The sequence below is a fragment of the Zingiber officinale genome, chromosome 1B, assembly GCF_018446385.1.
Source record: "Zingiber officinale cultivar Zhangliang chromosome 1B, Zo_v1.1, whole genome shotgun sequence".
Taxonomy (NCBI): Eukaryota; Viridiplantae; Streptophyta; class Magnoliopsida; order Zingiberales; family Zingiberaceae; genus Zingiber; species Zingiber officinale.
In genome coordinates, this window is record NC_055986.1 from 107,575,046 (window position 1) to 107,599,942 (window position 24,897).

Genomic DNA, 24,897 nt, shown 5'->3' on the forward strand with positions numbered 1-24,897 from the left:
GCAATTGTGATAATAAGTATAACTGAAAAGCTAAAAGCACGCTGCAATATTCACCCAGATTGAAATGGAACAAGCTATATCACTAACTAGAACATAAAAAAAGACCAATCTTTCAGAGTATTCCCAATTGTTTTGAGTTTTGAATTGCATTCTGACTCTTCTCTAATCATCAAAAGTACATGATCCATGCAAGCTTCTTATTTGTCACTCTTCAAATTAAGGTCAAACAGAAACAGCTTATTCAACAAACATGCATGAAGATTAGTGCCTCTGTAACAGATATTTTTGTAGCTATTTTTGGGTCGAAGATGAGTGCTGCCGCCTGCTCTTTGATCTGTGTCTGTTCTTTTGCTCACTCCCATTAGTGACCCCCTTAGTCACAGAGCTTGAACTGAGCACTGCACACCTTGTTGATCGTTTCCGAGAATTCCAATCAGTGCTCCTAAGTGCAGCCTTGGTGACGTTATCAGTTACCACCTCCCTTGACCTGTGGGACTTAGGCGGCCGCTTGTTGAGGTAGGCAAGATGGGGAAGGAGGCTGCAGACCACCTTTTGGAGCTGGTCATCCCCGATATGGGTGTGAATCGGATTCCCGAGTAGGTTGAGAGCTAAGAGGGAATTATAGTTAGCAACAAGTTGGCCAAAGGCTTTTGCTGTGGTGATCTTGTTGAAGCTCAGATCAAGAACAGTAAGCTTCAAAAGCCTGTGGAGTCCTTCTACTTCACTGATCTTGTTGCCAACAAGGTATAGCTCTTTTATGAGAATGCAGTTTGACAGTCCTGGAAGTGGGAAAAAAAACAGAAACTCACAATCACTGACATTGTTAATCGTTGACAATAACATAAATAAAATGTTATTAATTCATTGGAAGGATTTACAGTCTTTAGTAATATTCCTTATTATTGGATTAGCAGCAAAGAGAATTAAAACATCAATATCAAAGGTAAATGATCCACTTGGACTTTAGTATTGAACATTTTTTACAACAATTGACTATCCCAAATCACAACCTTAACAATCATCCATTGCCAACAGTTATGATTTTATTTTACTGATGATTACTTAATAAAGAACAGTCAAATTAGAACGGAATGAAAACAAATGCTCCTTAAGGTAGCACTAAACTAAGTGCTTTTATAGTTCAAATTTATTCTATGATGCCAATGCTTTAAGCCCATTTGCACAAAGAATCATCCAAAACGGTTTGTTTTTAGGTTCACAAGCAAGGATATGGTAGAGTTCAAAAACAAAAGAATCACTTCTAGCAAGAAACTAAAAGATGGAGTGAGGATTTTACCATGACCAATCCGCAGGATTCTATTGTAATTAAGATTTAGTACCCTTAGCTTCATCAACTCTCTGAAACCTTCAATTGTGGAAATCTTGTTCCTTGATAAATCAAGTGTATGAAGGCTCTTAGGTAACGATCCAGGTGTAACTCGAACTGCAGCAAAAGCAAATAAGTCATGAAGAGATTAAAAACAAAAACTCTAGATATAGAAAACATAGTAATTAGGTTACAATCTCATACCTATGAAATTGTTTGATAAATTGACTACTCGAAGGCTAGTGAAAGCTGAAATTCCAGGTATAACTTTTAAGCCCATACCAGAAATATGGGCCATTGAATGCAAGGAATTGAGAGATCCAATGATGTTGTTGGCCTGCACAATTTCCTCCAAAGCATGCTTGGCAATATGAGTGTGGTTCTTTTGTGAATGCTTCCTCACCCTAGCCGAAGCTATCTCACAATTAGCGCCAGATGATATTTCACCATTTTCAATTGGGAAAAAGGGGCCTTCCTCAAGACTATGGACCCAAGCATTAACTTTGTCTAAAGAAGAGGATTCTGCACAAAAAGCAATCCATTGATTCTGAGGCCATAAACCAGCAGCAATTTCTGACTCTTCCATTGGTTTCTTCTTCTTTATGTCAACAATAGGACTTGACTGAAGTGTATTGGACCAGTAACCATCTTTCTGGTTTGAGGCACCCCCTGGAAGGACTTCCCTCTCTGGTTTTAAGGTCCAAGACCTTTGGAGATTCCTATGACTCCAAATGAAAAGCTTCCACCAGAGCTTCCTGCTTCTTGAGGGAAGCACCTGACTTGAAGATACCTTCTTTAGTATTACCTTGTCGGCACTACAAGAGGTTAGTACTGACAAAGGGCTGCCTAAAATGTCATGTGATTCTCCAATGCCGTGTCCAGGCAAATTGTGCAGATCTTCGTAGGGAAGAGACTTGGAAAGTGATATAGACAACTTACCGTTTCTCTTTCTTTCGATCATGGAGCATGATCGCTTCAGCAAAGGAGAAACCCAAAAAGCCATTGTCTTTTCCATTCCAGGATCACTCACGTGTCCACTTTCAATCAGCATCTCAGGAGTGATCCTCTCATTTTTCTCGGAATTATACTCCCTCATTTTGACACGGCATTCTAGATTAAAATCGGGTGATTCAAGTTCACCTTTCTCTCCAGCTAGTGCCTGGAAATCAATAACAGAGAAGTCTCTCTTTATTGATTGAACGTCATCATGCTCTTCACTTCCTTCATAAGCCACCTCAACCACTTCTGGATTCTTAATCAAAGCACCATCCTTGCTTTCACTCTCTACCACACTCCTCGTTGAAGGGTTTTTCTGCTCAAAAGATGCCTCTTTTGTTCCCTTATCAAGAGAAGGATGAACTGATTTTGCTTTAGCATGCAAATCTCTCATAATGTTAAACCTTCTGGCATTGCGTGGATTAATGGATTTCTACCAACATCAATTAAGAATCAGTAGAAAATTCTACCAAGATATTTTCAGAAATAGCAATAAGAGGGTAGCGCTTACATCAGATTTCTTCTTCTTTGGGATGAGAAGACTAGAGAAGCAATTGAACCTCGCCATCTTTGCAGGTACTAACAGATCAACAAAGGAGTAAATAACTTTTCTTCTACAATCACGAACAAACCGGTACAGACTAAAGCTATACAAGTCTCTTTCACTGATTCTCCTGTCAACCGTTGTCAATCAGGTATCCTTTTTCCGAACAATGAATGAGCCAAACAAGGACAGTGGGGAAGACTGGAAAGGCAGCGTCCTCCTCAGTCCACACCTTCAGAATGATGCGAGGAATCACCTCAGTGCCGGCCAGAGTGATTGAATTAGAGTTTGAAAACTAGTGATCCTTTCCGAAGCCGTCTTTGATATCTATCGATATAGGAGAGGAACAAGTTAGAATCTAGCAAGGAAATACACTGATCCATGACACCTCTATATTTTTAAAGAGAAGACGGCAGTTGTTGTTTGAGTCTCCCTCTCAAAGACAATAACATCAACAACACTGCAACACTGCATTCGAATTCGATTCATAAAATCATTTCTCTTCCCATTGTTTTACCAACCAAAATGCCATTTTTATTATTATCTTCATGATCCGAACCCTCCTAAACATTAACTCTTTTCTATCTGAGCACTTTAACCGCCGACGGAAAAGATGCGGAAACACATTCTTGATCGAATCGAGGATCAAAACCAAACAGACATCAACAAGAGAAGGGGAAAAAAACGCATTCTTGGATGAAATCGGTCGAACAATCAAAGAAACCCCACTAGAAAGCAAATCTGAACACAACAGTATACTAAAAGCCAAGTGAAAGAAAGAGATAGAGATCTTTCTACCAGAATCTTCCCCAAATCCAACCTTCGTCCAACCAAGACGAAAGACGATAAGAAGAGAAGGAGATCGGAAGAATGCTTAGAGGATAGCCAACAAAGATACGAATGCCACGTTGCTGACCTCGATCCGATGCAGCAGAAGGAGAAGCTTTCCTCAGATGGAGCAGGAGAGAGAGCCGCGCTTGTGCCTTCGATTGAGAGAAGCGGGCGCTTGATCGACGAGGAAAGGAAATGGTGCGGAGGCGGCCTACAAATAGACAGCGAGGTTCCGTGAGAACTGACAGTTTCTGTTTTGTTCTAATTTGCATTTCGCCCCTATAATTTTGAAAACTTACATTTACCTCCAATAAATCTTACTTATTCTTCAGTTACTTCCTCCTCCTAAATTCCTCTAGCCTTATTTCCAACCCGAGGTCAAAGCTAGAAGCTCAAGACTAGAAAACTTCTACAATAAGTTCCTTGAAAAGGTTTATCGGTCTCGCTACGTCCAGTTACAGATTTATTATAATAGAATAAGAGATTAATTTCTAATAAAAGTGTTTCTTTGAAGAAAAAAATCTCTTCCATCTCATAGTTAATTTGACAGTCAATCCATAATTTACTTTTCTTCATATAATCTAAGAACGAATTATGAAAGACGTATGAGATGAGTGTAATCATCTTTTACTATAATTGAAAAAGTTTATCGCAACTTTTATATTGCATTAAGACATCAAAAATTTATGATTTTTTATAAACTATTTAGTGTCTTGCATATGTTTAGTCGTTTGAGATTTAGGGTTTATGTATCAATTTACAATGAGTAGCCAACTAATTCAAGCAACTGTTATTCTTTAGCTCAACTAGATACCATCCTTTCCAAAAACTCGGTGCATAGATTTAATTGATGAAGAATCTTTATCGGGTGGCATTTAACTAAAGAGGGGGATGAATTAGATAGTATAACATGAATGATTGAAACATCGAAGATTTCGATTCACCATCTTGAGGTGGAGGAATCAGATGCCTTGCATCTCCATTCACCCACAACCTCACACTTTCTAATCAACGAGTAATTCGATCTCATTATTCTTGTGTTATAATCCCTTTTCGTATTGGAATACTTATAAATATAGGGGTTAAGATGCAAATGGGGTGTTGAGCGAATCAAGAGAATGAGATGCTAACTAAATATTTAAGAGAATATATAATTCTAAGCTAAGTGAGCATTTGTTCTTTTCTTGCAATTGAAAATATTGGTCAAGATCCTAGGTTTAGGGTTTATTCTCTCTCTAGGATATTAATTTCATTACTTAATATGTGATTAGATAATTTTTTAAAAATGTTAAATTGTAGTAGAACAATGCTATATATATATAACATTCTAAATACATATATATTATACCCTATGAGTATATAAAATTGTTTACCTTGACCACTATAACCCAAGAGGAAAGTCTGAATCTTGGAAAAAAATCTTATTAACTTAAACTTATCTAACCCCTAAGTTTTAAAATTTTAAACCCTAAACACATATAATATATTCGTGAGTATCTAAAATTTTTAATTTGAACACTATATATATATATATATGATATACTGCGCGACGCTGCAGTGTGCGACTGTGCGCGTCGCACAGCATATCAACATTCGTTTTTTTTTAATTATTATTTTTTAAGATTTTAAATTTAAAAAATTCAATATTTTCTTATATAAAATATTAATACATAAATATATTCCCTAAACACATTACAATACTCCGTAAATACTTAAACTTATTTTATTTTTTATTTTTCTTTTAATTAAACATTATAACTCAATTGGGAAGCTTGAACCTAGAGAGAGAATGGGTAATGTAAAGTATTTTCAAAAAGATTTAATTAAAATTAATAGAACTAAGTAGGAAGTACCTTTCCAATTTCTTCAGTAGCTTTCTTATTTCTTAAAATAGAACTAAGTTCACTGTAGCTAGAGTCTTCTTACCTACCTACCAAGCACCAAGCTAAGTCGACACGTCTAAATGCTAGTTGACAAAGAAGCTAACCAAGTGGAAGAATATATATGTTAGGGACCAAACGTGTCTTATATTTGTCCATATTTTTCTTTTCTTTCTCTTGTATTATTTTATAAATTAAGAGTCATTTTGATATCTCAAGTATTAGATAACTTTAACTCAACAAATGATGAGGCACAGTTTGAACCATTACTTGTGGCACAAAGTACTTAAGAAGCATATATAGATCACACTTGGCAAAAGAATCGACTGCCTCTACGCATTTGACCCGTAACAACATGACACCTAACTTTAACCAATCCTTTTTCATGAGTAACCACCCTCCTTTAAGTCATCTCCCAATTTCAAATTAAAGAAGTTTGTCCTTACGAACAAATTAAATGTAAAACTCTTATTCGAAAAGATTTTCTATACATTCACATAGCACTCTCTTAATTAACATAGTTACCATTTTCAAATGAAATTACATAGAAGAATGTCTATTTTTAAAATAAGGAATCATTGCAATCTGTTAACAATAAGGCAAAAAAAATCAACTTAAATAAGGGGGTGTTTGGTTCAAATTTATCAATCGGAATGATAATGGGTTTGATTATGGAGTCAATGGGAATGGAAATCAGGATTGCATTATCAGCGTTTGGTTCAAAATCTGGAATGAATATGATTATAATTGATGATATTTGTTTCGAATCAACATTAGTAATGCGAATCAAATAAATTCTCAATTTTACCCTTATTAGTTAATGCATTAAAAAATATTTAAAAAATAATATCTCTATTTTTCAAATAACATACATGTTACAATTATCACAAAAAATATTTTAATTTTTGATCAAGTTCAGAATAATAAGCTTTTATCTAAGTTTTGATCACAACTATCAGCAGCAACAGAATCCTTATTTCAATTACTTTCTTAACACCAACACGTAGTTGCTCAGGTTCTCATCTTCACAATTAGATGAAGAAAAATCTTTGAAAACAAATATGTGAGATTAGATTTAAGCAACACTGTTCAAATCATCTTGCCAGATGCATTTCGTAGCATACCACTATTTCGTTTCACTGTCAAAATATACTGTATAGACTCATCTATTATAATTTTTTAGGTAGATTATATCTTTGAAGATGGCAGCATATGAAACACGGTAAGTCTCTATTCAGTCCCCTAATGCTCCAACATGGAACTCACTATTAATTCCATATCCTCCATTAGCATATTGAGGTCGGTAACAATCTGATCCTGACATGAATGTTACAAAAATATCTTCAATTCATTTGCTTGAATCTCCAAGATTCGGCGAGGCAAAATAGTTTTCATTTGGCCACTGGTGCAAGAACCCTTCTCATGTAGTAATTTCCAGTGATTCACTTTGCTATTTTACTCCCGATTCAAACTAGTAGAAAAAGGAACAGTTCCCAGTTAACTTCAACTTATGCATATGATTAAATTGTTGACTGTTTTACCTGTCGAGCCTCAATACTGGAAGCCGCCATAGCTCCTACATAAGGAAGGCTTTCGATAACAGCATCAGCAAGATCTGAAATAAATATAGGCGCACATCCTAAAGTAGGAACACATCCCCAATTCTCAATGCCTGATTTGAGAGCCAATTCTTTATATTCCACATCAATTTCTTCTAGTGTTTCAATATGTTCACTGACAAAACTGCAATGGATGCGAGAAGAAAACAAGTTTATGATAGCTCAAAAGCCAATCAAAACATGCATAATTTTCATAGAAACAAATTCTTGAGGTACACAAAATGAATAGATGATACATAAATGCAATAGTAATAGAGAGGGCAGGCAAGGTTTTATATGCAAGGATGAGGCTAGAGTTGAGTGCTCAGTTGTTGAATAAAAAGAAGATGGAGGAAGAAGCAGGAACACTGGAGAGAGTAATAGAGGTGAAGAGAAATGGAGGGACAGAGGAAGAAGGCAGAGGAAGAGTGAATCAAGAATGAAGTTGGCAAGTTCATGCATACATCATCTATCCATTTTTCAAGTAACATATTCAAAATATCACCAAATCATTTTAAAAAATTATCAAGTAACATATTCAAAATATCACCAAAGACAATATTAGTAATAACGCTGTCCATAACCATTTTAATACAAAATGAAATGTCTCAATGCAAAACCAACAATGAGAAGCAAAAAATAAACCTATCCATAAAACATTAACCTCAATAGTTGAGGATAACAATGCCAAAATCAGGATCTTAATCGACTTTAGTTATATTAAAGTGAGCACATAATCTCTCTCACTTCAGTGGAATCTAAACTGAATAATAAGTCAACATTCAAAGGATCTTGACAAATTGCTTTAGAAGCCTTGTACTTATCCGGACCACTGAACCCATGCTTTTCCAGCAGTTCAAGAACTTGTGGCATTCTTGAGGTTGTACCTTGCATCCAAGTTGACATTGTGCTAAGGTGACCATCAAGACTCTTCATAAAACCCCGAATTTCATCATTAAATTCCTTGTACTCAGTTTCAGCATTCTTCACAGGTGCAAACTTGGTCTTCTTTGAAGCTTTATGAACTTGATGAGGACATTTTTTCTTGGCAGCACATGAACTGGAAGAATTAGATGGTAGTGACTCCATGGTAGATAAAAATTCAATTTCAGTGTTGGAATCACTCTCATCTGTCACAGTCAAAGTAACATCAACATTTCCTAAATTCTTATCAACAGCAAGTGAATCTTCAGCCACATCCCCCGTTGCTCGATCCTTGCCATACACAATATCCAAATCCGTAAAGTAAGGGAATGAAACATTATATAAGCCCTTAGCATCTTTGTGAATCTGTAAAAAAAAAATACAAAGCCAAAATTGTAATTAGATTCTACATAAAATAATAACATAGCTTTTTAATTATAGATTCATGAAGGGTTCAAATTTGTCAAATTTGTGAGGTAAATAAGGATTATGAATTCCAATAAAAACCTGGCATCCACCAAGTAGTAACAATATGTTCGAGGACAACATCAAAGTTCAGAATAATAAAATAGAGATAATAAAAGCATGATTCTTAAGATACTTAGATACTGTGTTGTAACATGAACTTTGGTGATCTAAGCTTAGATATCTTGATAATAAAACCTGAACTTGATACTTGATGATAATAAAACCTAAACTTTGATGTTATCTAAGATAATAAAAGCTTTTATCAAAGTTCAGGACAACATCTAATTTATTGATCAAGTTCAAAATAATAAAAAAAACATGGTAAAAAAAAACATGATTCAAATACTTGTGAATCTGTGTAAAAAAAAAGATACAACATTAAAGTAACATCAGCATATACCTTTAATAATATTATAAAATTACAAATTAAAACACATGAATTGACATACCTTAATCCATTCGGTATACCATGTAAATTCACATGCAATCTTTTTTCAACATCATTCCAAGAACATTCACTCTGCTTGCACATTTCATTAATAGCATGATACCTTCCCTTCAAGAACTTGATCCTAAAGTCAATGTGCTTCACTTCAATTATCAACTGGGGTAACTTTTGCACCATTAATCTTCTTATCTTGTTCATATAATTGTTTTTAAAACCACCATCTGTTTTCCAAAGAGGATCAATGGCCATATCTTGTAAACATCTAATTAAGACCCAACTTTTCTCCTTTGTCCAAAATTGCTTATTCTTGCCTCTTCCGTATTCTACATCATTTGTTTCTTGGTTATGGACATCCACTGTACTACTTTTCATCATACTGTTGTTCAAAAAATATGTGGTGAAGCAGAGCAGAGATAAGAAAAGCACAAACATATGCAAATGTTCTACAACTCAAAAATATAAATATCAAATAATGTTGAAACAGTTAGGCAGTACATAAGGCAGCTAGTAGAGTCATACAAAATCCTACATCACATTGAAAATGTTCTAATCAAAATACAACAAAAGCACAAACATATGCAATAGTCATCCCATATTAAAAACTCCATTTCTCTAACTATTAAACATTTCAATTGTCATATTAGTTCTAAACGCATTCCACTGGTCAGTTGGGGCAATTGTTCGTATGTATTCCACTTCATCATCACTTTCCTCATCTTCGCTTTCTTCATCATCCTCTATAGATTCTTAAGGATCTGTACTCATAAATTTGCGAATCAGATTATAGAGTAGACAACAGGAAATAATAATACGGACTTGGGTTTGTATTGGGAAAAAAGAAGGGGATGCTAGAATTTTTCAACGCCCCTTCAACAAACCAAAACACCTCTCAATTACATTTCTTGCTCGAGAGTATTTCATATTAAAATATTCTTCCGAAGTCTCGGGTCGATGACCATCAAACTCATTAAGATGATACCTATGCCCACGATAAGGCGCAAGAAATCCAGAAGAATTACAATAACCAGCATCCACCAAGTAGTAACAACCTTCGGCAATAAAACAATACTAAATGTAAGACTACAATAAACAACTTAATTTAGAAATTTAAAATTAAGGTAATTAGTTAATTCACAACTTTTTATATATACCTTGAGGTACTTTAAGCCCAGTAGACCTACTAATGGCATCACGAAGAACACGACCGTCGTGAGCAGAACCTTCCCATCCAGGTAACACATATATAAATTGCATATTTGGGGAACATACTCCCAACACATTCGTCGCTATACCTCCTTTCCTTGTGTGATAACGTTGTTTTTCTTCTTTAGGAGGTGTCACTAGAATAAAAGTACCGTCTAACGCGCATAAGCAACCCTATATTATTCAAATGAATTAATAAGAAATACTAGTAAAACATAATGACCCTAACATGTTACTAAATATTTATCATATGTTATTACCTTAAATGGTTTCCATCTGTCATCTTCACAGTTTTCGAATATAGGTTCTGGTGTTTTGAGTAATATGTGGTGAAGCTTCAAAATTGCATGAAGACACAGATTGAAGTGACGACTCACAGTCTCTTGACTTCGATGAAAAAATAGACTAATTGTTCTATTTTTCTTGTGATGTGCCAAAACATAGATAAAAAATGCAATAATTTCATCAACGGATGCATTTCTTGTATCTTTTAATCCCCCAATGTCTCTTACCATATCACATAATATCTCAAAGGTTCTCCTATCCATACGGAGTTCACTAATACAAAATGCATCATTCTCTTTTGTAAGGCTAAATATCCATTACATTCGCTTAATTCGTTTTTCTTCCTTATTTTTTATTCGGCAAATTTTAGTACGTCGATATATTCGATACGAATGTTGATAGAATATGAGAACCAACACAGCCATAAGTGTAATATGTGTAGCCCACAATGTGTACATTAAATTTTGACTTCTGCTATTAAAAGGAGGTCGCGCCATGTTTTTCTACAACAATACAAGTAAAAAAATATCAATGGAATATAAGAGAAACAAACAGAAATTAATGCATAACTAACGAGGATATATAACAAGAACACAAAGTTTAATAGCAAAAAAAAAAACATGTCTAGTTGAATAATAATATATATGAAACATTCGTAAATCTGAACTATAGTTCCTTTTTAACGTTGTTGGACCTGGACTAAAGCCCATGTTGACACCAACTATGAGACATGAGTTATGATACAAACATAAATATCTGAGAATTATTGTAAGGTCGTATATGCATGCGGTTTGGAGGGTGTGGGATGGAATTGTCTTCAACAGCATGGATGCTTCTAACAAAATGCTTCATTTGGAGGATGCTAAATGACTGGTTTTACAAAGTTCCCTCTGCTTTAAGAGCAGACTAATTTCAGAATTCTTCTAGAAAGATTAAAGTTAACATATACGATCATGGTTTATTGGTAGCCACAACAGATGATAATTATCCTTTTTGGAAAGGTATTCCGCTGTATTTTCAGAGCTGTAGGATTTCTATTCTATTCTAGACATACTACTGCAGTGGCTGGAAATTCCAGTATATGATAGTTGTGATTACTATTAGTAAAAATTTCACTCCATCAAAGAAAACAATTAACGAATTTATAACTGAAAACAAAAATCTCAGGTTTTGGATATCATGTTTCATACTCAATTAACAGATTGAGTATCCTATTTTGGGTATTTATTTCACAGACCTAGGGATTACATCGATTATGTTCGAGGACACAGATATCTTTGAATCGAGAGGAAAAAACATTGCATTAAAGGGGTACCTGGTGGTGAGTGTGGGGAGGAGACGCAGCGGTTCGTGATCCAGTTGGAATACCTAGGGCACCGGTACGACGCTACTGGGGAAGGCGGAGGAGTTCAGATTCGGGGAGGAAGGAGATCTTCGAATCCCTGGCGAGGTGGGGCGTTCGGCGAGGTGGCGGCGTTCGACGAGGTGGAGGCGTTCGGCGAGGTGGCAACATTCAGCGTCGAGCGACGTTGGCGTCGTTCGAGAATAGGTTGCAAAGAGGAGAGGAGGAGAGAAATGCGATGGGAAATTAAGTTAAGGGTATTTTTGGTATTTATGAGAAATTGTGATTGCTGCAAATACAGGAATGAGTGATTGAAGGGGTGGGACACCGGAATAAGCCATTACCCACTAATAAGGAATCATTCCCTCATTTATATTGCCATTGTTGTAATCCAAACATTAACATTGATTGCTATTCTCATTCCTTACTTCTATTCCCTTAAACCAAACGCCCCCTAAATTTTGATTACATATTTTAGATAAACAGTTGGTTAATGAGAATTAATTGTTTCATTAAAGATCTGCATGGATTCAAACCTTCGCTTGTCTGGGTTCAAAGCTGTTGAATTTGTATGAATGGAGAAGAGGTGGAATAGGATAAAAGGTCCATTATGAATAAGATTTTAGTTCAATATTGAAAGTTTTATGGTATATTGGTTAATTTATATTGATTCACATGATTGAAAATGTGAATAAATACATAGGGAGAGACTCTTTCTCACATGTGGGTGCGCAGGAGGGGTGCAAATTCAGGGCCGGATTGTACTAAACCAAGTTGACTAATGTGCGGGCACGACCTGCGCGCGGCGAATGCCGGACCAGTTTGGACAAAATTTGCCCAAGTGAAATAACCAACATTCACGAACAGCAGCTCTCCACTTTCATTCCCCCCCTCCTCTGTCGTACAACTCCTGCTCGCTAGAATGCCCGTGATAGCAATCGAGTGTCATTCAGTTCGTCGTAACCATCATTGCTTAGTGGAGATCACGGTTAGCCGAAAACTGTGACTCTCACAGGCCTCGGTCTGTTGCTCGCTCTGTTCTATTGGTCCCGCTTGGTGTCAAAGCTCGGCCGCCCATTTGCTCAGAATCTTCACTCGACCAGTCTCTTTGCTCCTCGGCCTATCCACCCGACAGCCTAGCCTGTTTGCTTCTCCCGGCCTGCCTCTCGCCCCGCCTATCTACTCGACCGCTCGGCTCTAAATCCCGGTCAACCTCTCTACCCGCCGAGCTGATCTTCCTGCACAAACATTTTGCTCGGCCTACCTACCCGACCGCTAAGCCCGCTCTGTCAACACTGTGCAGTCTGCCTTCATCACTTGACAGAAATCAGCTCCTGCTAGCAACCTGAGATTATCAGTTCATGTCATCTCAATTGTAAATTAAATTAAATTTAATTATTTAAATTCAACTAATATCTCATATATCTCCGACAACGTATTATTTGTACAACAAAAATCAGAGCATTTATTGGTCCAAAGTGCCCCTTTACGCCACTAATTTCTTCTTGAAAACACATGAGATAGAGAAAGAGAGACCATGAATAATTAGTGGAACTTAGGTAACACACAAAAAAAAAAAAAAATTGAACGACAATAGCGTAGGATTCTTGAAGAATAAATGTAGTATACCTTGTGAAAAAATTTAGCCTCAAATTTTCCAACTCGTCGGTCAGTAGTAGTAATATCTATTTCTTCTTGGCCTCCCTCAATAACCACCTACCAAAAACAATAGAGGGAGCTAGAATCAAGATGAATTATAAACCTGACAACGTACGTAATTCTCAACTGTCGGACATTGCCATATGAACATAATTCATCAAAACTCCACTGCTAAGATATTTTAAATATCAACAAACAGTTAGAAATTTTTGAGGCGTGCAGTTCAGCACATTGTATATAATTTCGTCCAGAAACTGAGTTAGATGGGACCGAACCGGTGACGAGGATGAGAATGTTGATGGAGGGAGGACTAGGAGCTAGTACCGGAGGACGGGAAACACGGTCTAAAGTGGTATCCACGAGCTTGCACACACTACAGAGAGATCACACAAGAGTGTTAAGGCGAAAACTAAGGAAGAGGTGTCTAGCGCAGGCACTCCGACACTCAGGTTAGAATCAAGATCAAGAGAAAAGTGTAGGAAACGAATGAACAATAAAACTGTAGTAGATGCGTGTATGTGCACGCGTACCAGGCCAACGGAGATGATCATTGTTTTTATACCACCATTCATAACCTCCACAATAATGAAGCATAAGGGAATGTCTAGTGTCAAGCTATGTCAGGTGATGGAGGATGTATGATAGACTTTCATTCGGTAGAAGAAGGTTCTATGATATATATGTGGCAAGGTATCGAAATATTCCCTTGACAAATGGTCATTATTCTCTGATAGATGGTTGTGATTATCTGACAATGTTGTTTCCTGGTGAGGGTCAAATTGACGCTTGGGTAGGTCGGAGGAAGACTAGGAGGCATGCCCATAAGAAATGAGGGGCAGAGCCCTGGGTGTCCAACCGACGATTGGGCCGACTAGGAATAGACTGAGTGCCATACCCATGAGAAGTGAACAACTGAGCCCGGTGGTCAGACCGGCACTTGGGCCGACCAAGAGTAAACTGGGAGTCATGCCCATGAGAAGTGAGAGATTGAGCCCTAGAGTCCGACCAACGCTTGGGACGATCAGGAGTAGACTGGGAGTCGTATCCATGAAAAGTAAGGGGCTGAGCCCTAGGGTCCGACCGACACTTGGGTCGACCGGAAGTAGATTGAGAGTCGTGCCTATAAGAAGTGAGGGACTCAGCCTTGGGGGTCCGACTGGTAGTTGGGCTGGCTGGGAGTAGAGTCATGCTCATGAGGAGTGAGAGGCTGAGCCATGAGGATCCGTCCAGTGCTTGGGTTGACCGAGAGTAGACTGGGAGAGCCGCGCCCATGAGAAGTGAGGAGCTGAGCTATGGGGATCTGCTCGGTGCTTGGGTTGACTGGGAGTAGATTGGGAGAGTCGTGCCCATGAGAAGTGAGGGACTAAGCTCTAGGGATCCGACTGACGCTTGGGCCAACCAGGAATAGACTGGTAGTCGTACCCATGAGAAGTGAGGCTAGGCCTTATTCAGGGGACAATGGTTCGTTAGGACATGTACTCCCCTACCTTGACCGCTATCTCTTCTTAATTCTTGATCGTCACATCACCTTGACTATTGGCCCTATCCTATCCTTGGGGTTAGCCACTATACGTCATATCTCAAGCCTCTCATTCAAATCTAGTCGAAGGAGGTCCATGACCGATTGAAGAGGCTCAAGTCTTATCATCGTTCCGCCGTTTGGGTAGATGGTAGCTCCAATGGCCTTTCTTCAATATTGCTATAACATATTTTTTTTTTAAAAAAAAAACACTTGTTAGCCATTTTAAATGCAAAATAAGGCGTCGATAATAGTGTATTAGTGCAATGATTTAATTATCTCGTCCATCATAATTGTCATTTTATGGGCAATCACCACATGCCCTACCAACTTCATTTGGATATGATGATTGATACATGTCTTTTCGTAAGAATTTTGAATGACGATCCATCTCCCTAGATCTTACGGCTGCCATTCACAAGGCTGTTTTGATCGGACAGCTTAGGCTTTTAAACACCCTTAAGGCTCTCGTTAAAATCCCTAAGTGTTGCAAGAAATAATTCATTCGTGATTCGTCTTCTTCAACTTTCGGCTCTAACGATGCTTATTGTCTGTGATTCTTTTTTTGTGATCTCCCTAATAAGCGTCCTTTTTTGACTTTTACTCCTTTTCTTTTGCTCTTCGATGGCTCAAGAAACTTTCACCCCCTGGTATGTCACCTTCCATTCTAATTTTAATAGTTGTGACCTCGAGTCGGCCCGACCGAACCTAGAGATTCCCAAGACTTTTCACATTCGCATTTCTGGCCTTTAAGAGTATCCCTGCCGTCTTCCTCCTGACTTTGTTATTTTTTTTTTCAAAGATCAATTTCACGTGGATTTGTGATTTCTCATTCCTTAATTCTTCTTTGAGATAAGTCAATATTTTTATATTTCCTTTTCTCAATTTACTCCCAATGTCTTTCGACAATGATTGAAAGAGAAATAAAATTAAAACAAATTCTTTCCCCTCCATTCTAAGAAATTACATTGATTTCCCAAGCAAAGTTTATCCTTTTCTCCCTTTACCCTCACTCTTCCTTCCCCTTCTCTCACATCCTCCCAAATCGAGGGATGTATCAGGAGTAAGAACCGGTTGAAGCCGGTTCGAATCCAATTGTGCCGGGCTTAAACCATTGACTTTGAATTGACTTAAATTCCATAGAAAATAAATAAAACGGACCTAGTTTTCGGCTAATAAATTTGTTGCGTTGGTCAAACATATCCAATCAAATTTTGCCACGTGGATTGACCTACAGTTGACTTTAGCGCAACATCCATTACATCACGTGCCCCTCGTACTCGGCGAACTCCCTGCATAGCTACGAGTTCCAGTTGTCGTCGTGGTCCCGGAAACAGAGCCACGGCTTTACCATTAATAGTTGCCCTATAAAAAGTCAACCATGTAAAATCGAAACAATGACAATCTACTCGAAACCAAAGCCCCGTTGGATGTCATAAAAAGGGGATGCTGTTGAAAATTTCAATAAAAAAAGCACTTGGACCAAATAAATGCAACAGCGAATCAAAGATAAGATATAAACTCAACTTCCAAAAACGCCAGAACTGCAAATATTACAAACTACAGCCAATTCAACAAGTCGTCATCACTGAAACAAAAAACACTGACTCAAATGCTTGATTTCCTGAAGACAACAGGTACAATGTCAGGCTACAAGATTCACTGAAAAGAAGATGGAGGAGCAGCTCCATATCCTCCACCACCACGGCCAAAACCAGGTCTACCACCAGAACCCTGCACAATTTCCACAACATGAATCCAAAATAGTTCAAGATATTGTCGGCTCTTTAGTATCATTTGCACAATGTTACTGCTTGAATCTAGAACACATTAGCAGACTAAATGTCATGCGAATGAGCAAAATCTTAACAGTACAGAGATAGAACCAGATACATTTCAAAAATCATTATCTTGTGTTAATACTGTGAAAACAGAAAGTCCAGTAACAATGACACGATTTACATTTTACACATTCCAGTGATATTATGAAATGCCTTACACTGCAGAAACAGAAAAAAAAAAAATGATAGTCATGTTATACATTGACTACTGAACTTTTGTTATTTCATCATTGATATAACATCTTAAGCAGGTAGGAATGTGCACACAGTTTATAGTCACATTTACACGGGGCTTACCTTAGATGTACATTCTTGTCCATCTCAATCTTGAGAATGCTTCAAATCCAAATATCCAACACTAAACAAGCTTTTTACACTATAAGTATTATACCCTTGAAATGAAGTTGTAAAACTATGAAAAAAGCTCCAATGTCTTCAGCTCGATAAGCAAGTCACATATGGGACAGAAAAATGCTTGAGCATATAGTTTAGGTCTGTTTGACTTGGCTGATTTAGATGAATGAGCAAAGCTCATGAACAACATTTCACAGTTCATGTTTATAAGCTCATTGTTGCATCATATAAAAACAAAATTATGGGTTTAACATGACATTTCTATATTGTTGTGCACACATAAATGCCTCATTAATTATTTGATAAGTAAGTTCATGCAATTGTACTCAGGAGCTTTGACCAAATTTTTTAAAACCCCAAAGTTTTTAAACAACATTGATTAGATTGCTAAATATATTCATTTGTTGTTGGGCCTATCAATAGTCCTAAGCTCGCCTCTACTTCAGCTCAGTAATATATAGACTTGAACAAAAATGTTGATTTGGTGGGTCATGCATGACACAATTGGTTTACTGCCCCACTGGCAAGACATTGTTAATTATTTGCAGTTTAGTGACAAACTATACATAGATGTCAGGAAACTGAAGTTCAAAAATGAATGCAAGAAAGAAAATAGACTAAGGCAACAGATTTTAACTACAAGTGCATACCCTGAAAGAAGGCTGGAATTCAGGAGGTGCGCCACCCTTGTCACCAGCCTCGGCTGGTGGTCCTCCGGGCCGAGGACCTCCACGATATCCATCTCTGTCCCCGAACCTCGGTCTATCTCCCTCAAACCGTGGTGGCCCCCTGGATAAACAATGGAACAAATAAAATACCACCAGAGACTCATAATGAAGTACAAAAAAGATCGCAGATTGAAGAAATTTTGTAGCACCTTGGGCGGTCACCAGGAGGGCCAGAGCCAAATGGGCGAGCGGGCGGCCTTGCAGATTTCTTCAGCGTAGCAGGGACAATCTCAGAGGGAAGGTTAAGGTAAGTTCTTAGGTGCTCAATACCATCATTGGTGAGGTACCAGTAGTAGTGCTGCCATGCAAAGGTCTCCCTCACGAATTCCCTCGACTTGAAGCTCTGCATCAGCTTGATCACCTGAAGATTCGGCACGTCGATCTCCGGGTGCTTGGCAAGGTCGAAATCCTTCTTGGCGTAAAGCACTCCCTCTACGCCGAGACCAACGTACAAAAACAAAAATCGGACCTTTCCACCAAAAAATTAAAAGCAAGAATAAAAACGACAGTTAGAAGTAAACATACCCTGGAATAGGTACTTGCAGATCTCATGGCGATTCTTCTTGGGGATGATCTGAGAACGACAGAAACAGAAATCGTTATAATTGACATCAAAGAATAGAACGTTTACACGGGAATAAATAGAGAATAGCGAGAGTCCTCACCATGGTTGCGCAGGGCCGAGCGCAGCCTCCTGGGGTGAAGAAAGGAAGGTGATACCCGATGCGGCGTGGAGAACGGAGCCCTAACTCCAAATATCTTATAGTAGTTCAAGTGGGCCGGATAAGGCGCCATCTTATTGGGCAAACAAAGCCCGATCCATCAGTTAGATGAATTTGTGTCTTTATAACTAATTTTAAAATAGAATTATTCTAGAGATGACCAATTCTATATTACAAAAATTTCTTATTCATCACTAAAGTAAATCAAGAACTGATCATGGAGACACATCGGTCAATATTCTTAGACATATTCTTTTACTAATCACCCTGCTCTCCTTAACAAAAATAATGAAGCAGGTAATATTAAATCTGGGATGACTAGTCTGATTTTATGAAAATTTCCTATTAACTATCTGGATAAATCGAGAAAATACACATAAAAGGTCATCCTAACAATCAATGTTCTTGAATCTACTACTTATTAGGGAGAAAATCCTTCATAATACGTCGTAGTTGAGTTTCGAACTTCAAATACCTGATTTATCATTGAAAGGTCTAATCATGATATCCTGTCTTATGAGCCAAGATTAACCAAGTCACATAAACATAGAGTGAACAGTTTGACTCTATGAAAATTTTTCATCGATGATTAAAATAAATCAGAAAGTGTTCACGGTGGATAATTCAAAAATTTAATATCTCTAAATTATATATTTTATTTAAATTTTTTTTTACAAATATATTATAATTGAAAATCAAAGGGTAACGAGTAGATACCTGAATAACAATTAAATACCCTGCACCATAACCGACGGTACCCTGCTCTCCATACTTCTAAAGATAGAGGATAACGACGAGAAATCAGAATTTTGTTAGACTTTTAGGGAAGTTAGAACCTGTGCTAAATCATAATTGAATATTAGAATTTCAATTTGGTTGAAGAGCCAAATTATACACGGAAATTAGAATCTGCTCTCAATAGTTCTTATTATTTATTTAAGTCGCCTCCGGGCTATGATGCAACCACAAGAAATTTAGGTTGTCATAAAGTATTTACAGTTCGAGCTCCAATTATAATAAATTTAGAAGAATTTTTTTTTTAAATAGGGCATGTAACTAAAGAATGTTGGGCTCCTAGTTATCCGATGCGAGCATTTCCTGATTTATCCTGATGGTCGATGGAAAAATTTCTGTGGAATCAAGTCGATCACCCCAGGCTCGACGTTACCCAGCCTGGTTAATTATTTTATTATTTCTTTAAGTCGTCCCCGAGATCATGATACCGCGGTAAAATATTCAGATTGTCCCTCAAACACCCACGATTCGAACCTCAGTTACAGTGTATTTGTAAAAAAAAATTCTCCAAACGGAAGAAGTAATCAAAGGATGCTGGGCTTTTGGACTGACTGTCACGTGCACTTTCCGATTTACCTAGTGACCAATGAAAAACTTCTATGAGATTAAATTAGTCATCCCTAATAATAGTCAATAAGAGTAACTAGGATTATCATTTTTTTGTTTAAGTTATATTCATTATATTCTCAATTACTTCTCAGCATATACACATAAATTAGTATACTGGTAGTGTTTAACTTTCGAGCATTTATGTTAAACTAGCTTAATGGGAAAAAAAAAATAAAAGAATGGTGAATCAGGTAATAATGAATCTAAACCAAAGATGATGGGTCTGGCCTTATAAAAAAAGTTAATAACCGTACAACTATAAAGATGCTAGGGGGTGAGGGGAGAGGGGAGAGGGTGAATATCATTCTCATTTTTTTTAGAAATTAAAAATACACAGTGAAAAAGAAACACAAAAATATAAACACTATCACAAGTAATTTTCACTTGGTTCAAAGTTTTCGATGATTCCTACTCTAATACCCGCACTCATTGAGTGCTTTCATTGGGCAATCATTATCAGCTCAAAAATGAGTTACAAATATTTGATTACAAGAATTGAAAAATAAAAAATTACCGATAATAAGAAAAAAAATAACAGAATTCTTTGATCGTTGGTTGTTAGAGAAGCTTTTCAGAATCGTCGAAGCCTTCTTTAAATAGCACACAAGAACGAAACTTGTAGCAAAATGTTGCTATGAAACTGCTAGTCGAAAGCTGCTTTTATAGGCTCGTTTGGGTGTCCGGACTGTGCTGATGTGGCGAGCTCTTATCGAAACTCCATCCTCGAAGTTTATCTACCTCCAGGCACCCGGACCCCTCTGAGCACTTGGACCACTAACATGGGCCGACCAATTGTTGTGCTCCACCACACCACGGAGATCAACTTTCACTGGTTCGGGCGGCTGGACCAACTCCGGACGCCCGAATTGCCCGGGTGCCTGGCTAGGCACCCGTTTGGGGGCTGGTCCTTTGTGAAACTGGTCCGGGCACCCGGATAACTCCCTTTTACTGTTCACTTTCCTGCAAAAAAAAAGATAGTCCAACCAATAAAAAAATATATTTATCCTGTAAAACAGAATTAACACAATAAGGTAGTAATAGTAATTAAGTCCTATCTCCCCGAAACCAGGATCTAGTCAAAGTATCAACATATGTTTTCCCAATGAACTTAAGCTGGACCGACGTCTACTGTTCCATCAACCGGGAACGCATCCTCACTGAATCTCTCCTCCTGTAACTTACCTTTTACTTACCAATTACAGTTACCTGATTTGCCTTTGACCCATCAGGTCTTCTCGCCAGTTGTCAGGTCCGCAGATCTAATTAGATTTCGGTCGATTATCAGGTCCTGCGGACCCAATCAGATTTCTCGCAAGATATCAAATCCCGTGGACCTATCTAGAGTTCGCACCAACTATCGGGTCTCGAGAACCTAGCTAGATTTTACCCCTAGTGTTAGGTTCTCCAGACTCATCAACTCCTGCATACTAGGTAAATCAATTAGATCACAAACACTCTAATTTTAATCCACTTGTCATTTATCAAAATCAGAATTAGATCATTAGTGCAAATTGAACCAACAATCTCCCCCTTTTTGATACAATGACAACCTAAGCTAAAGTTAGAAAAAATAATATTGAAAGACAATATACAAAATGTAAACAAATGATAAGTTAGTTTTGAATTTGATTATTTGATAAAGTTTGTTTGTTTTCTTTTCCTACATTAACCCTTATCCCCCTCCTTTATTATTCATCAAAAAAAAAATCTAAGGTAACAGAAAAATATGCATAATATGGAATAAATAATGTCAGAGATTAATACAGAAATATAATTAAAAGTAAATACTTTGTATGTATCAGACTTAGGGAGAAGTTTGAACAAAAATTCAATATAACAAAAGAAACTTTCAAATATTTTTTAAGAGCATTTTCTAAGTCAAGTTTTGTCAAATTGTAATCCCAAGGAAGATTTTGTCAAAGAATTTTTCAAGTATTTTTTTAAAAAAATTTCTAAATAATATTTTTTAAAAAATTTCTAATTAAATTTTTTTAAAAAATAATTGTAAGGAATTTTTTTTTAAATATTTGTAAAAGAACGAAATTCTTAGTAAATATTTTCTAATAATTTTCGAAATAAATATTTTTAAAGTAATTTTAAAGAAATTTTTTTTAAAATAACTGTAAAGAAATATTTTTTTTAAAAAGGATTATCAAAGTAATTTACAAAAATTAATAAGAAAGATTGTTAAAGTAATTTTGAAGAAATATTTTTTAAGGAAAAAATATTTTTAAAAAAAATTTTAGATAGACGTTCTAAAAAATTTTAGTAAATATTTCAAAAAAAAATCATATAAGAAATATTTTTAAAATAATTTTAAGAGAACGGATTTAAAATAATTTTTAAATTTTTGTTTTTAAAATTGATCTGATTTTTTAAAATCTTTCAAAATTATGTATTTTTAAAAATAATTTTCTAAGATGTTTTGATAAAGCTTTTTCAAGACAAAATTTCTTAAATAAATATTTTAGAAATTTTTTTTTGACAAATGATTTGAAATTAAATTCTCCCTTGAATATGATAACTTTATTTAAAAATAATTATTCAACTACCAATATCCTTAGTGTTAGAGTAATCTGGATATCTTAGGTTTTAATGTTTGGATAAAGGTTTAAGATAGGTTTATTGTTGTATTTAATATGCATTGTAAGTGTGCAGGATACAGGTACAACAAGGAAAGTCCAAGTGTGATCTTGGCAAAGGAGGAAAATCCAAGGATGAGTCTTGGCGGTGTAAATCCAAGCATGTAGTCTTGACAACGTAAGTCCAAGTGTGAGTTGGCAATGGATGAAGTCTCGGAGGCGCAACCTCTTGGCAAAGAAAAACCCAACAACAATGACAAGACCGATGAAAGCTCCAGAAGGCAAGACGTGAAGGATGGGGAAACATCCGAGGGACACAAGGCTGATGGAAGAGGTTAGAAGGCTAGGTCTAGGATGGTTGGGCGAGGATGAGTGTTGAGTGAATGTACTCGTGTAACGACCTGGCCCTCTTGGCCCATTTGACGGCCCATTTGGCAACCTCTCATGTCGTCGACCGTCGGCCCTTATGTCGTCGGCCCATTTGGCGACCTCTCATGTGATCTCACTTGGTTACCAGGATTCATAAACTCTAATACTTAAGCCTGGAGGTTTAGAGTTCGAATCCTGGGGGAGGCAAAAATCCACTGACCAGGGGTGGAAAGTCCTAGTGAGTAACGGCACGGCCAAGGGTCGTCGGTCGACGACATGAAAGGTTGCCAAATGGGCCGCCAAATGGGCCAAGAGGGCCGGGTCGTTACAATAAAAAGGCGCATTTTTATTGTAACGACCCGGCCTTTTTATTGTAACGACCCGGCCCTCTTGGCCCATTTGGCGGCCCATTTGGCGACCTCTCATGTCGTCGACCGTCGGCCCTTATGTCATCGGCCCATTTGGCGACCTCTAATGTCGTCGACCGACGATCCTTGTGTCATCGGCCCATTTGGCGACCTCTAATGTCGTCGACCGACGACCCTTGGCCGTGTCGTTACTCACTAGGTCTTTCCACCCCTGGTCAGTGGATTTTTGCCTCCCCCAGAATTCGAACTCTAAACCTCCAGGCTTAAGTACTAGAGTTTATGAATCCTGGTAACCAAGTGAAATCATGAACCTAATCCAATTGGTTCCGCGATTTTGCCTTCTTCATTTTCCTTGTCGAGCATGAACAAATCCTCCTTGTGGCATTGATTTAGAGTTTTTTTCTCTTGTTTGTTTTTGAAGTTCTGCCATGAGGATCAAAAGGTACAAATGCCGTGAGTTTCATTAGGGAAATAAAAGGGGAATTGTTAGGTTTTGGAAAACTTTGACCTTGCAGTGGGGATTTAATTCTATAAAGAAGGAGGTTCAATTTGTTTTCCTTGCTTCCGGATCATGGTATACAGCATTGGGATAGCTCCGAAGTTTATTCCTTGTTTCCTTTCCTTGTTCCGAAGCCTTGCATGAAACCTTAGAGATTGCTTGTAGATAATTTTGAATTCCAGAAGTTAAATGGTGAAATCTGTAGGTTCCGTTGAATGCTAGCTTAAAGAATGTTGTTCTATTTACTGGTGGGGGTAAATGGTTTATTGTTTTTATTTATCTTTCTTTGTACCAATTAGAATGTTGGTATTGATAAAACATCTACCTCACTTTCAATTTTTCTAGTAGCTATTGAAGTTAGATTAGGGGTTTAGTTTTGTTTACTAAAGCATTTTCTTTTTAGTCATTGTTATTAGATAAATAGATTCTGGACTAGGCAAGACAGGTCATCCTATAGAAGAAGACAATATATTTGCTTTTAAGGCCTGTGTTTTAAAAAAAAAAGCTTACTTATTCATGATAGCTTGATTACCTATTTATGTGGTGTTTCTTCGGTTTGAAATGATCTTTGAATAAGTTTCCATGTCCAGTGTACCATTTGCTCGGATATGATTTAATGTACAAATCCTTATCCTGATCTTGATTCGGCAAAACATGAGTGAATAGAATGTGCCTTTAATTCTAGTTGGTTATCAACTTCACGGAGTCACTAGATGAAATTTGATAATAAATATGGTTCTGAACTGAAACTCAAGAGACCTTTTAATACATCTGTATAGTGATGTGGAAATGGACAATCCAAAGCTGAAGTTAAGAATAATTAGCTTCTGTGATTGTACATGTTTAGATTGTCTGACTTATTTGTAGCATGCTTAGAGAGCTCAGTTTGTTTTCCTTTGATTTATGTTTATTGTAGCATGTTTAAAAAAGTTTGATTTGTTTTCTTTTGCTTGATTCTGTTGATACATTTTTAAAGAATCTTGTTGCTCTATAAAAACTCTAGTAT

General features: G+C 37.0%; 2 protein-coding genes and 1 long non-coding RNA gene across 3 annotated transcripts; all 3 read right to left on the reverse strand.

The window, feature by feature from the left end:
* Window positions 1–118: 118 nt before the first annotated feature.
* LOC121971210 lies at window positions 119–3,900 on the reverse strand. Its single transcript, XM_042522363.1, has 5 exons — window positions 3,784–3,900; window positions 2,835–3,194; window positions 1,532–2,756; window positions 1,298–1,444; window positions 119–779 (listed from the first exon to the last, which is right to left on the reverse strand). The coding sequence occupies exons 2-5, from the start codon at window positions 2,889–2,891 to the stop codon at window positions 292–294; spliced, it is 1,917 nt and encodes a 638-aa protein (XP_042378297.1). The 5' UTR covers window positions 2,892–3,194; window positions 3,784–3,900; the 3' UTR covers window positions 119–291.
* A 3,976-nt stretch (window positions 3,901–7,876) lies between these two features.
* Window positions 7,877–12,063, reverse strand: LOC121985577. The gene is made up of 3 exons (XR_006113219.1): window positions 11,820–12,063; window positions 9,018–9,392; window positions 7,877–8,466 (listed from the first exon to the last, which is right to left on the reverse strand). It is a non-coding gene; the product is annotated as an uncharacterized LOC121985577 (long non-coding RNA).
* Window positions 12,064–16,534: 4,471 nt separating this feature from the next.
* On the reverse strand, window positions 16,535–18,708 carry LOC121971218 (40S ribosomal protein S10-1-like). The gene is made up of 5 exons (XM_042522373.1): window positions 18,613–18,708; window positions 18,473–18,521; window positions 18,097–18,379; window positions 17,870–18,008; window positions 16,535–16,758 (listed from the first exon to the last, which is right to left on the reverse strand). Exons 1-5 carry the CDS (start codon window positions 18,613–18,615, stop codon window positions 16,684–16,686), a joined length of 549 nt encoding a protein of 182 aa, XP_042378307.1. The 5' UTR covers window positions 18,616–18,708; the 3' UTR covers window positions 16,535–16,683.
* Window positions 18,709–24,897: the final 6,189 nt, after the last annotated feature.

Excerpts from the sequence above, each read along its gene's own strand:
- LOC121971210 (XM_042522363.1), bottom strand. The coding sequence starts at position 2,891 with ATGGCGAGGTTCAATTGCTTCTCTAGTCTTCTCATCCCAAAGAAGAAG. Across the intron at positions 2,757-2,834 it reads CAAAGAAGAAGAAATCTGAT|AAATCCATTAATCCACGCAA; the intron begins GTAAGCGCTACC and ends TGATGTTGGTAG. Across the intron at positions 1,445-1,531 it reads TTTATCAAACAATTTCATAG|TTCGAGTTACACCTGGATCG; the intron begins GTATGAGATTGT and ends CTTTTGCTGCAG.
- LOC121971218 (XM_042522373.1), bottom strand. Across the intron at positions 18,380-18,472 it reads CTGCAAGTACCTATTCCAGG|AGGGAGTGCTTTACGCCAAG; the intron begins GTATGTTTACTT and ends GTCTCGGCGTAG. Across the intron at positions 18,009-18,096 it reads CCTCCTGGTGACCGCCCAAG|GGGGCCACCACGGTTTGAGG; the intron begins GTGCTACAAAAT and ends TTGTTTATCCAG.